Below are 14355 nucleotides of genomic sequence, written 5' to 3'. Positions count from 1 at the left end.
GATTCTTGAACCAAGTATTAGCTATGATTAAGTTAAGCTCTGAGCAAAATTCTACCAGGCGGCTTCCTCTTTCATTCCTTACGCCCATTCCATATTCACCTACTATGTTTCCTTCTCTTCCTTTTCCTACTATCGAATTCCAGTCACTTGTGACTATGAAATTTTTGTCTCCCTCACTATTTAAATAATTTCTTTTATCTCATCATACATTTCATCAGTTTCTCCATCATCTGCAGAGGTAGTTGGCATATAAACTTGTACTACTGTAGTAGGCATGGGCTTTGTGTCCATCTTGGCCACAATAATGCATTCACTATGCTGTTTGTAGAAGCTTACCCGCACTCCTATTTTTTTATTCATTTTTAAAACTACTCCTGCATTACCCCTATTTGATTTTGTATTTATAACCCTGTATTAACCTGACCAAATGTCTTGTTCCTTCTGCCATCGAACTTTACTAATTCCCACTATATCCAACTTTAACCTATCCATTTGCCTTTTTAAATTTTCTGACCTACCTGCCCAATTAAGGGAGCTGACATTCCACACTCAGATCCGTAGAACGCCTATTTTTTTTTCTCCTGATAACAGCATCCTCCTGAGTAGTCCCCGCTCGGAGATCTGAATGGGGGACTAGTTTACCTCCGGAATATTTTACCCAAGAGGACACCATCATCACTTAACCATACAGTAAAGCTGCATGTCCTCGGGAAAAATTACGGCTGTGGTTTTCCCTTGCTTTCAGCCATTCACGGTACCAGCACAGCAAGGCCATTTTGGTTAGTGTTACAAGGCCAGATCAGTCAACCATCCAGACTGTTGCCCCTGCAACTACTGAAAAGGCTGCTGCCCTCTTTAGCAACCACACATTTGTCTGGCCTCTCAACAGATACCCATCCGTTGTGGTTGCACCTATGGTACGGCTATCTGTATTGCTGAGGCATGAAAGCCTCCCCACCAATGGCAAGGTCCATGGTTCATTGAAGCGTATTGAACATTTAATATTTGGATCAAGTTACATAGCCTTTTAAATGTAAATATGCTTCAGATTTTATCTTTTTTGACCAAGTCCACATCCACAAGGGTGATTTCATTTGAGATCTGTGCAAGGTACACTAGCACATCTGTTCTTATTATAAATATTTATTGTGTGCTCTTTTTTTCAACATGTTCCACATCTGAAAAGATTTCCTCACTTAAGAATCAACTGGAACAAAAAGTACATCTAATCTAATCTAGACCGCTGTAATCTATTCTGGTATAAGTGAAGTAAGGAATGAGTTACCATATTGGCTTGCAGTAATGCAAATGGCAACCACAAGCTTAGGCTTACATTAAAAGGGAATCTCAGAAACCTGAAAAATCAGGAATCACTGCCATTACATTACACTCATTGAAAGAAAGCATGTATGAGTTTCAAAATATTTAAAACTTTGGTCCAAAATGAATATATACCAGCTGTATAAAAATACTTGACAGACAACAATTTACCAATGAAAGTTCTACTGCCTCTTGATAATGAACTTTCATCCTGCCAGTGGCAAACTTACAGATGGAGATTCGAAAGTATTATTTTTACCAACAAACTTGACTGCTCTTTGTCATCCAATGAGCCAGGGCATCCTCAAAATGCTGAAGGAGAAGTATCAGTGATTTCAATCATACCTGAAAGGATTAACTTGATCGATGTTATAAAGTGGTTGGCTGAAGTATGGGAAGTGATTCCAAACTTATGACTTATAAAGTCTTAGAAAATTCTTTTAGACCATGAAAGTGGACTCTCAGCTTTGAACCTTGTGTGAAACTGAACTCAAAGGGGGAAATGATGACATTTCACTGCTTAAAAATGTATCAGGCTGTGTGGAATGTTGATGCAGAGGATGCCACTGAATGGATGGCAAATTATGAAGCTGATGAAATAACTGGCAATATCATGGAAATGATGACATAGGGGAAAATAACACAAGAGGGGAAGGCCAACTTAAATAACAGGAGAAATCTCATCTGACATTCATAAAGGTTCAAGATGACTGAGGCAGTGCTGCAGTACATTAGTGAGCAGGAGAAAGCAATGCCAGCTGATGTCATCTGTTTGCATAAGTGGAGGGACACTGCAGCAGAGAAGAGGGCTGAAGGAGGGAACTGTAATCTATCAAAGACTTTTTTAAAACCTCAAACCTGTAAGTTTCAATTTTTTTGCTAGGCCTAGCTTTTCACATTGTGCAATCATACATTCATAGTTTACAATGCAAATAATATTATGTTTCCTGTGATAATTATTGAAGTGTGCAGAATTTTTGACGTGCACAGTACGTATGTAACAAAATCTTATAACTAGCATGTACACTATGTGATCAGAAGTATCCAGACACCCAGATGAAAATGACTTACAAGTTCCTGGCACCCTCCACCGGGAATGCTGGAATTCAAAATGGTGTTGGCCCACCCTTAGCCCTGATGACTCCTTTAACTCTCACAGGCATACATTCAAACAGGTGCTGCAAGGTTTCTTGAGGAATGGCAGCCCATTCTTCATGGGTTGCTGCACTGAGGAGAGGAATCTATAGCAGCTGGTGAGGCCTGGCATGAAATAAGAATTCCAAAACATCCCAAATGTGTTCTGTAGCATTCACATCAGGACTCTGTGCAGGCCAGTCCATTATATGGATGTTATTGTGTAACCACTCCGCCACAAGCTGTGCATTATGAACAGGTGCTCGATCATGATGAAAGATGCAATCACATTCCTGAATTGCTCTTCAACAGTGGGAAGCAAAAAGATGCTTAAGACGTCAATGTAAGCCTGTCCGGTGATAGTGCCATGCAAAACAACAGGGGTGCAAGCCCCCTCCATGAAAAACACAACCACACCGTAACACCACCATCTCTGAATTTAGCTGTTGGCATTACACATACTGGCAGATGACATTCACTGGGCATTTGCCATAACCACACCCTGCCATTGGATCACCACATTGTGTACTGTAATTGTCACTCCACACAATGTTTATCCACTGTTCAATCGTCCAATGTTTAGTCTCCTTACACTAAGCAAAGCATCATTTGGCATTTACTAGCATGATGTGTGGCTTATGAGCAGCCACTTCCCACCTAACTGTCATAGTACTTGCAGTGGATCCTGATGCAGTTTAGAATTCCTGTGAAACGGTCTGGATAGATATCTGCCTATTACACATTTTGACCCTCTCCAACTGTCGGCAGTCTCCGTCAGTCGAAAGTCGAGGTCGGCCTGTACGCTTTTGTGCTCTACGTGTCCCTTCACATTTCCACTTCACTATCACATTGGAAACAGTGTACCTAGGAATGTTTAGGAGTGTGAAAATCTCTTGTACGGACATATGATGCAAGTGACACCCAGTCATCTGAGCACATTCAAAGACCGTGAGTTCCGCGGAGCATGCCACTCTGCTCTTTCACAATGTCTAATGACTACTGAGGTAACTGATATGGGGTACCTGGCAATATGTGGCAGCACAATGCACCTAATACGAAAAATGTATGGTTTTGGGAGTGTCCAGATATTTTTGATCATATAGTGTATTAGTTAAGAAGTCAGGAAGTATTAATAAAATTTGAGTTTGGGATTTTTGAATGGTGTGGCTGGAGTAGGAAGAGAGAATTTATAGAACTCCAGCCTATCCAGTTTTTTTGTCACCAGCTTGACCTACTGCCACATTAGTTCAGATTGTTGAGAGTCTACGGTAGGTTTAGCATGAGAAGAGTTTTAATTACGTATACAGTTTCCTGTAATTATATTGGGGTGCTGCCAGAATGCCACTCATAATAAATTTTGTGTAGAATTCTGAGGTGGGGAGTTTTCATGAAGCTGTCCTATTGACTTTATGTAGTTAACTACTATTACGAGGGTTGGAACTTTAATAGTGGCAACTATTTATTTACAGTGCATACAAAATGGATACATGTTTCAAAGTTTTACTGACCTTCAAAGTAGTCACCAGCATTGTGTATAACCCATTGCCTGTGATGTATATGCTTGAGCATTGTCCTGCAAAATGATGGTCAGGTCCTGCAGAAAGTGTCATCACTTCTTTCTCTAAGCTGGTCGTAGGTTGTATTCCAAAAATGAACAGCAGAGGTGATGACACTATCTGCAGGACCTGGCCATCATTTTTCAGGACAATGCTCAAGCACATACAGTGCAAGCAGTTACTGATTTGTTTGACTGACAGCGCTGCTTACACCCCTGACTTACACCCTTGTGAGTTCCACTCGATTTCTAAACTGAAGGAAACACTTCACAGCATTTTCTTCAGAACTGCTACAAATTCGTTGGGCAATAGACCGCACCGCTCGAACTGTCAACACAACTGGCACTGGTCAGTGTATCCTATGACTTACACATCACTGCCAATGCGTTACACACAATGCTGGTGACTACTTTGAAGGTCTGTAAAACTTTGAAACATGTATCTACTTTGTACGAGCTGTAAATAAATAGTTGCCACTATTAAAGTTCTGACCCTCATATATGTTTACTGATGTAGTAATGCACATTAAAACATTCAATTCAGTAAAAACACATCTAGTAAAGGTAGTCTGACAGCTTCACTAACATATATTGTGGAACTAGATGAAAAAAAAAGAGACATGTAATAATAGGATGTAAGGAGGCTACTAACATGATCAAATTGTTAATGTAATTCTGGCAAATACTTATTAAGAAACAGATAGCTTTGTTATGAAACTAGTTTTCCATCTAACTGTGTGGAACGAGAACTTTTTTAGGAACGCTGTTTATTTCTTTTTTATATAATTATATGGAAATACTTTGGTCTGTTTTGCAACATCAAATTATAAAATTAAAAAAGTTCATACATGTTATATTGAATTCCACATGTTACGGCAGAAGAAGCCACTTTAACAATGTAGTCATATCATGTTACAACAACATGGGCTCTTACATTTAGAAACACATGGAAAAAATATACTAATTACTCAGTTGTAGACCTGATCACTTGATAATTCTTGGAGGCTTCAGCACTCTCAAGGCCATTAGCCAGTAATAAGAAAAGGAGGGTTGCCACCACCCAAATGACAAGCAGTTTTTAAAATCCAGTTCGTGAATATATTTATTAATATTTTATTTATTTGTTTATTTTGAGCAATAAAATCCCTAAACAATGTTTTTTTTTTGAAGGAAAAAGTACAACTCAAATTCATTTACATATTTGTCACAGCTTTACACTCAGGAAAACAAAAAACTGCAGAATGACTAATCTGAATCACCGATTCAGGTAAGTAAAAGATAGTTTTACTTCCCAGTCTCACGCGAACTTTCCTTTAGTGGATAAAATCTTTTTATTGGTCAATTAATTGAAGTTAATATTTTATTTGAACCAAAAGTGTAGCACATTTGTCTGATTGATGCAATGGCACTCACTTGAACACAATATGCAACACGGTTTGCACTCGTGTGCTTGTGGCAAGAGACTAATTGTGCAGATACCTCCTGGGGGATACAAGCTAATAATATACAGCTATAGAGCCAATAACAGAAAAGAGGAATTTCTACATATACACAAAATTTGACTGAAGTCTCACGGATACAAGAAATATATTAAAAACAAAGATTCCAAGACTTACCAAGCGGGAAAGCGCCGGCAGACAGGCACATGAACAAAACACACAAACACACACACACAGAATTACGAGCTTTCGCAACTTCGGCAGGAAAGAGGGAAGGAGAGGGAAAAATGAAAGGATGTGGGTTTTAAGGGAGAGGGTAAGGAGTCATTCCAATCCCGGGAGCGGAGAGACTTCCCTTAGGGGAAAAAAAGGACAGGTGTACACTCGCACACACACACACACACACACACACACACACACACACACACACACACACACACACACGCACACACACACACATATATCCATCCGCACATACACAGACACAAGCAGACATATTTCTGCTTGTGTCTGTGTATGTGCGGATGGATATGTGTGTGTGTGTGTGTGTGTGTGTGTGTGTGTGTGTGTGTGTGTGTGTGTGTGTGGCGCGAGTGTACACCTGTCCTTTTTTTCTCCTAAGGGAAGTCTTTCTGCTCACGGGATTGGAATGATTCCTTACCCTCTCCCTTAAAACCCACATCCTTTCATTTTTCCCTTTCCTTCCCTCTTTCCTGACGAAGCAACTGCCAGTTGCGAAAGCTCGTAATTCTGTGTGTGTGTTTGTGTGTTTTGTTCATGTGCCTGTCTGCCGGCGCTTTCCCGCTTGGTAAGTCTTGGAATCTTTGTTTTTAATATATTTGTCCCATGTGGAAGTTTCTTTCTATTTTATTTACATCATCATTAATTTGGATACAAGAAATACATAGATTTAAGTCCCATAGTACAAGCCCATTATAAATGGTTCATCTGATAACTATGATCAAGTAGCAGCAATAAAATATCCTCATCAGTCATATATAAGTAATGAGAGGAATGTACAGTTTTACAGAATTCTACAGGTTAAATCAGTTGCACTATTCAGAGAGAATTTTCAGACAAAAAATCAGAAAGACACAAAGCATACGAGAAATCTAGTTCTTTCCTAAAAATATGCTTACACCAATATGAATCAAGTCAACTGTGACAGTGTAAGCTAAAGTAAACAGTGGTTAACTTCTGGGGTCAAAATATGTAGCACAAGGAAGAAAGAACTATATTTGATGCAGAGGACTAGCTCTAATCAAGATTTAAAGGTGCAACATAAGCTGCTGTCTCTGTATGTCCATCCTTTTACAGATGGTTGTGGGAGCTCAGCTGCTTGATGCAGAATGTCAAATCAAAACACCTTTCAGCCATTAAAATTTCCAAATTGTTATTTTATTGAGCAACCAGTGCCAGCAATGCATTACGCCATCTTCAGGCATCTAACATTTACACATGTTAGCATCTGATTTATTTTAAATTGGAATTACCATATTCTTCTTCAAGTCTGAAGGTATTCACATGTATTGCACACCAGGTGAATTAGATTCATCATGGCTGGCTCTCCCACGATTATCATTAACTCTGATGGAATTATAAATTATAGAGTGCAGTAATCAGTCTTTTAAATCCAGATTTATGAGGGAATGTCAATTACTCCAGGGGTCTTGTTTCGACTTAGATCTTACAGTTCCCTTTCAAATTCTCATTGCAATATCATACCTGCCCTCTCATTCTCATCTTCATCTACTTCATGAGGGAGTTGGACGAATTTTAAATAAGTAAATTCCTCACAAAGTATTACTATAGGTGGACAAAATTTCAAATAAGCAAACTGTAACCTTTACATGTCTCCTGTACATCAGGCATATGTTCTGAAATTCTGTACATCCTGAGATGAGTAAAACACATTTCACCTATGTTACAACACTGTTAACATTTAAGACTATGTTTATTTCAAAAGACCACAAGTGAGGTGTAAATTACGAAGTGATTAACTATCCTCATTTAACTTTATCATCATTCTGGATACCTAAATTCTGATAAATAGAATTTCAACAAGTGTGTTGTTTGTGGCCTGTCAATACCAGGTTCTCCATATTAAACTTTTGGATTTTGTTTGTGTGGTGATATGTAAAAGCTATGATGTATTCCAGACCTGGTGGTAAGAGTTTAAATTAAATTAAATTAGATTAGATTAGATATGCTTTTCATTCTGGTTGATTTATAGTAAGAAGATCCTTGATGATACAGAACATTTCAGATAAACAAGAATACATAGTCAATATCTACAATGAAAAAAAAAAATATGTTGATGTTCCTTCCACAGATTACAAGTGAAATGACTGTCATGGATGTGTAATAAGTCATCAAAATTTTAAACATATTTTCACTTAATACGTAAAATAAATACTAAATAAAAGTAACATTTTACAACACTTATTTACAGTGATCATATTATTGTGCTGAATTTATACATACCAATACTCATTATATTTGAGACTATTGGTAAAACACACACACACACACACACACACACACACACACACACACACACACACACACACACACAACCAGTTGTACTAGACGTTCATTGATGGAATAGGAGGAATTGGTCACCAATAAATCCTCTAGGCACACTGAACTTTAACCATCAATAAACTTGTTCCGATAATGTATTGTGGATAGTTGGCAATGCATTCAAAACATACCTGGGATTTTTGAACATGTATGGGTTTGAGCAGCGATGCTTAAGCCTGACTTCACATATATGGTGATTATGTGGAACACTTTTAACGTGGAGATCTGCAGCTTAGATCCACGAGGACTCTGATATGAGGTGTTTATATATTCTGTCATAATGTATCATATTGGGGGAAATAATTGGTTTTTGGTTCTAAGTGTATTAGAATTATCTGCTAATTTTCTTGCCCTGTACTCGCCTCTTTCATCTGTACCTACAGCAGTCAAACACCCAGAGTGTTCAAACTGAAATTTTCCAGCATCTCCTAGGCTCTTCCACATATACAGCCTTGTTACACGATTCTTAAACCAAACGTTAGTGATGCTATGTGTAAAATTCTATCAGGCAAATTTTCATAATCCAATTCTGGCTAGAAATATGTTTTAAAAAAGTTTGTTTGGGTGTCTGCACTTACCATGCCCCCTCTTTCTATGCTGTGAACCACACTTTATCTACACTAGAAATTTTTTGTGCATTAATTTTTTGTTCACACGATTGAAACAAACTGCAGATGAATCCAGAAAGTTGTGATACAAATTATGTCTACTTGCCCCTTTGTTTACACTATGTTTTTTGAATAGTATGTGCTACAAACTTATCTCAGTTTTTAGTTTTGCACATATCAACCCGTTTCACTCAAAATGGGTCATAGCAGTGGATACATATTCAAAATAATAATGGAATGTCGAATTTCTCATGTAAAGGGTACACGAAATTTAAATGACAGTGTTACAGATGCTGCTCCTAAGTGTGAAGGAACAATTTTCAACAATGCCATCAAGTTCATCAAAGAAGAAATTTAGTGAAGGGATTGATCACGCTGTGTATGACACTATAGACAAGTTTTCCAGTGGATTTAGGTTAACTGACTTAGAAATACTTGCCCATATGATTAATTTTTCATGTGCATGTGATAATTGTGGGTCAAAAGGCCTTAGAGAGTGCGATGAGTGTGCCATAATTGGGATTGTAACTAATATACATATTTCGTGTGAAGTCTGCAAATATAATGTTCAGTTCAAGACTTCTGCTCCCCATGGGAAGAGGATATATGAGGCGAATACAAGATTGTGCCAAGATGTTTAGGTGGAGGCAGAGAAGGCACAAATTTGTTTTGTAGCTTGAGGGAAATGCCTGCACCAGTGACTAGATTCAGTGATTACAACAGAACACTCCTCAGTGCTCTTGAAGTTGGGTGCAAGGGGGACATGAAAGCAACTTGTGAGGAAGATGTAGGTATTAACAATGAAGGGGAAGAAGGACAATTTGTAGTGAGGACAGATCTGTGTGTCTCTTGTGATGCAATCTGGATGAAGAGGGGGCATATATCACTTGCTGGTGTATCAACTCTCATTAGTGTGGATACATGGAAAATCTTAGACTTTCAAATAATGAGGAAATATTGCTGTCAGTGTGACACGAGAAAGAACAATGATGGCTGTGAAGAAGGAAGGTGGCAGCAGGAACACATGAAAGTGTGCAGCAGAAATTACCAGGGATTAAGTGGAGGGATGGAAGCAGCTGGGATGAAACTAATATTCCAAAGGTCAGTTGAACAATAAGGTGTTAGGGATGTGTAGTATCTATGTGATGGCAATTTCAGTGCTTTTAAGACTGTTTTAGGAGCAACCCTTATGGTTGACAAACTAAAATTGAAAAACTGGATGTGTGGTGCATAATCAAAAGTGAATGGGAGGCACACTTCTCTGACTGAAGAAAGAAATGAAAGACAAGAAATTAGAAGTTAGAAAGCCACTGAAAGGTGTAAACAGGCTGACAGACAAGGAAATTCATACTTTACAAATATATTATAGAAAAAGCTATCAGGGATAACTTAAACCATGTGACAACAATGCAATGAGCTATGTGGGCAATATTCTTTCATAAAAATTTCCACAGATGATAATCCTCAACATTTCCTTTGTGACATATTGTGGTGCAAATGTAGAAACCAGTGGAAAGCCATACACCCAGAAACATAGTTTGCCACTTGCTGGTTTAGTTGTTATAAAACCAGCTTTCTAGCCAATCCTGAAGTGCTTAAAAAATGTGTACATGGTAAAACACAAAATAAAAAAGAGAACTATAATCACCTTATATGGATGCATAGTCCAAAAACAGCATTTGTGTTCTCAGTTGTTGTGGAGATAGCTACATGTGATGTCTGTCTAGTGTTCAATACTGGAATTGTAGGGAGGATTAAGTGCCTGCAGAGACTAGGCTTCCACCCAGGTGCATTCACAGTGAAGAGACTCAGAAGCATTGATGAAGCGTGATTGGACAAAGTTCAGGCAGCAGAAGAAAAAATGCAAAAGTTGGCTATGTAAAGGAGGCATGGGAAGAGATTACTCCAGGAAGACGAGGAAGGGAATAAAGATTATGGATATGGACAAATAGGTCACTAAAGGTATAACAATATTGTCAAAAATTGCAATAATGCGAAATTCCTTAAACTGATTTTTTTGAGTTTTAATGTACCTTTTCTCAGTAACTGTAAAAGCTAAAATCCTGAAATTCGGTATAGTTCTTAAGAATTACTTACTGAATAATGCTGTGCACACTTTTTCATTATCTTTTCTCTGAGAAAAGTACTCCTTTAAAATTTTAGAGCAGTCCTGGGTAGCACAAAACTGAAAAAATTAATTTCAAAGCAACTATAGCCTTAAACAAAAATCTGTTCCATACTTTTTATTAGCCTCTTATGCAGACATAAAAAGGGAAATTCCAGTTTTTTTGCTTAATTAGTTTAAAAGAAAATGTATATTATCAAAACAATGGTAATTAAAAATTCAGATCCTTGCCAGGGAATGGCTAGAGGACAAATTTAAGCCTACAGAAGCAAGAATAACTAGGGGAAAGATAAATACCACCTACAGGAAAATTAATGAGGCCTTGTGACACAAGAGCAACAGCTGCATCAATATCAAGAGCTCTGATGGTAAGAAGATAAAAGTGGAATATGGAAGGACTATATAGAGGGGCTACACAATGGAAATGAACAAGGCAATATTATAGAAAGGTAAGAGGAAGTAGATGCAAATGAGATGGGAGAAGAATTTGAGAGAGTGCTGAAAGACATAATCTGAAACAGGGCTGCTGGCATAGACAACACTCCCTTAGAACTGCTGAAGTCCATGGGAGACCCACCCATGGCTAAACCACTCCATCTGGTGTGCAACGGTATACGAGACAGGGGAAATATTCTCAAATTTCAAGAAGAAAGTAATAATTTCCCCAAAAACATCAGGTTCTGAAAGGCAGAATATTACTGAACTATCAGTTTAGTAAGTCTTGGTTGCAAAATACTGACAAGAATTATTTACATAACAGTGGAAAAACTTGTAGAAGCTGGTCTGGGGAAGATCAGGTCAAGTTCTGGAGAAATGTTGGAACATACGAGGCGGTACTGATCCTATGACTTCTCTTAGAAGGTAGTGTAAGGAAAGGCAAACCTAAATTTACAGTATAGGTGGATTTGGAGAAAGATTTTGATACTGTTGACTGGAGTACACTCTTTAAATTTCTGAGGAAATCAGAGGTAAAATACAGTGTGTGAAAGATTATTTACAACTTGTATTAGCAAAGGATATAATAACTTTGTTGTTTGCCAGTGGCATTGTAATTCTGTCAGGGAGAGCAAAGGACTTGGAAGTGCAGTTTACTCGAATGACAGTGTCTTGAAAGAAGAATATAAATGAACATTAACAAAAGCACAACAAGGGTACTGGAATGTAGTCAAATTAAGTTCATGATGCTGAGGGAATTGACTGGGAAAGGGAAGTAGTAGATAACATATGATAGCTGAACTAGAGAGAATACAAAATGTAGAATAGCAGCAGAAAGATAAACATTTCTGAAGAAAAGATATTTGTTAACACTTAATATAAATTTAAGTACTAGGAAGTCCTTTTTGGGGGCATTTGTCTGGAGTGTAGCTTTGTACAGAAGTGAAACATGGGCAAAAAGTAATTCAGACATGAAGAGAACAGAAGCTTCTGAAATGTAGCATTACATAAGAATGATGAAGATTAGATGAGTACACTGTGTAACTAATGAGGAGGTAATGAGCATAATTGGTGAGAGAAGAAATAGTGGCATTACCTGACTAAAAGAAGGGATCACATGATAGAGCACATTTTGAAACATTAAGGAATTTCAATAACTTTAATACAATGTGTTAATGTTCCACAATAACATGTTGTATCCAGGTTATTAATATGTCTATGTTCCTCCAAGGGTAGATGGAATATTCAGTATATATAATTTAAGAATTGTCAATTTAGTACTGGAGCGAATTGTGGGGGGAGGGGAGGGGGGGGAGCAGGGGGGGGGGGAGGGGGGATAAAAGTTGCAGAGTACTTTAAATGGACATAGTTTGCGCTAGGAACACAGTGATGAAGAGGCTTGCGTGTAACAGACTAGTGTGGAGAGCTGCATTAAACCCATCTTCAGACTGAAGTCCACCTCTAATAACATAACTACCCAATTAAATGATCTAAGATTCTATGTTCTGACTTGTAGGTTGCCAGTTTGTTTTTCTCATCATGATATGATATGGTCCTGAGTACCCTGTCCTGAAATCCAGTTGGGGACTATTTTACCTCTAGAATATTATACCCAACAGGATGCCATCATCACTCAGTGATAGAGCAGAGTTGCATGCCATCAGGGAAAATGACAGCTTTAAACTCCACATGCTTTCAGCTCCTCATGGTAACATCACAGGAAGGCTATGCAAAATTATTCAACATTTCATCAGAAAGGATAAAGAAATCCCAGTAACAAGGCAAGGATGATTTGGAGCAACCTTAGGCCTGTATTGAATAAACTCAATAAGGCAAATGATATTCAAGTCCCTGACGATAGTAGTAACAATGAGACAGATGATATTAAAATCATATCTAAGACCACTAACATTGATGAATTATTGCCAATAGTAGTTAACAACACAGGGCAATAAGTTGCCAATAGTGGGTGAATCATTACAGTTATTAAACAGACATTTTAGAAAATTATGAAATGGGTAGTTTTTTGGCTGAAAGCTTACTCCACCACCAGATGTCACTTATGTCAAATCATCTGTCAGATATAAAAAATCATAATGTCACAAACTGTAGTACAACTATTCATGCTATGATGGATTTCAACGAGAGTATTAATATGCTGTGCTGGTCTAGTAGCAGTAGTGGTCCTAATAATGAAATTAATCTATTTTGTAGAAATAATTGCAGGAACCTGATATGTGAGAAAATTCATGCTAATAAAATATTTCACAATAGGCTGTCTGCGCAAATCTAGAGTAATATATGTACAGCTCTCTCATAAATCCCATAGATATGTTCCAAGCAATGTTCAGAGGTAACAGTGTAGTTTCCACTGTACTTAAATCTAACATGTGGATCAACTGGATGTCAAATTCGTAATAAATAGCTTTGATATGTACATAAAATATTGTAGCTTACATACCTATGATACAACATTAGTAGGACACACATTTTTCTACAATGTTTTACCAATGGTTTACTGAGAGGCTAACATAAAATGCCAATTTACCTATACGTCTGCTACGACAATATCTAATTGTTCGCATTGTTTGTGCCAGCATATGCATCTTCTCAAAATTCACCAAGCCATCCAGGCAGGTTTTGTTCCCTTCATGCGTGAATGTCATGTCTGAAACAAATGGCAAATAAAACAGAAAAAGCACTAAAATGAAGAATTTACTCTTTCATACAAATACTTAATAAATTTGATACTGTGAATGGTCCAAGGTTTGTTATGTGACACATAAACACTATGAAAAAGAAACTAGAATAAGACAGTCATAATTATACACAAAACTGCTTTAATGACTTATTTATTGTATTGAATACACTGAAATTTTTTAAAAAATATCAAAAACAATTAACTTAAAAATTAGTGACAAAGGAAGGCAGTTAAGGATTTAAAATCCAATTTGTGATGAGATCATTAGAGGTCATGGTATAGATCATAAGTTGCTTCTAGGTAAATCAACCATTAAATTCCTAGATGTAGTAGTAAAAAAACTTTAAGAAACCTGCAATAAACAGTACCGAAGAACCCACACGAATAACACCCACCACAAAACCAAAATAATGGTACACACCACAATTAAACAATTTAGGAACAATTATGCTCAT

The 14355-nt window shown here is 37.5% G+C and overlaps 1 protein-coding gene across 2 annotated transcripts in view; it reads right to left on the bottom strand.

Moving 5' to 3' along the window:
* The window catches only part of LOC126354710 (rap guanine nucleotide exchange factor 4), a 1235035-nt gene that overhangs the window by 14980 nt on the left and 1205700 nt on the right, over positions 1-14355 (bottom strand). For both annotated transcript variants that reach the window (XM_050004554.1, XM_050004555.1), the window contains one exon: positions 13748-13867. In XM_050004554.1, the coding sequence (XP_049860511.1) occupies positions 13748-13867 (120 nt within the window). The remainder of the gene's footprint in view (positions 1-13747; positions 13868-14355) is intronic.

Source organism: Schistocerca gregaria, chromosome 3 (genome assembly GCF_023897955.1).
Source record: "Schistocerca gregaria isolate iqSchGreg1 chromosome 3, iqSchGreg1.2, whole genome shotgun sequence".
NCBI classification, from domain to species: Eukaryota; Metazoa; Arthropoda; class Insecta; order Orthoptera; family Acrididae; genus Schistocerca; species Schistocerca gregaria.
Note: the sequence above shows the minus strand (reverse complement) of the source record. Positions and strands in the feature narration are given on the sequence as shown.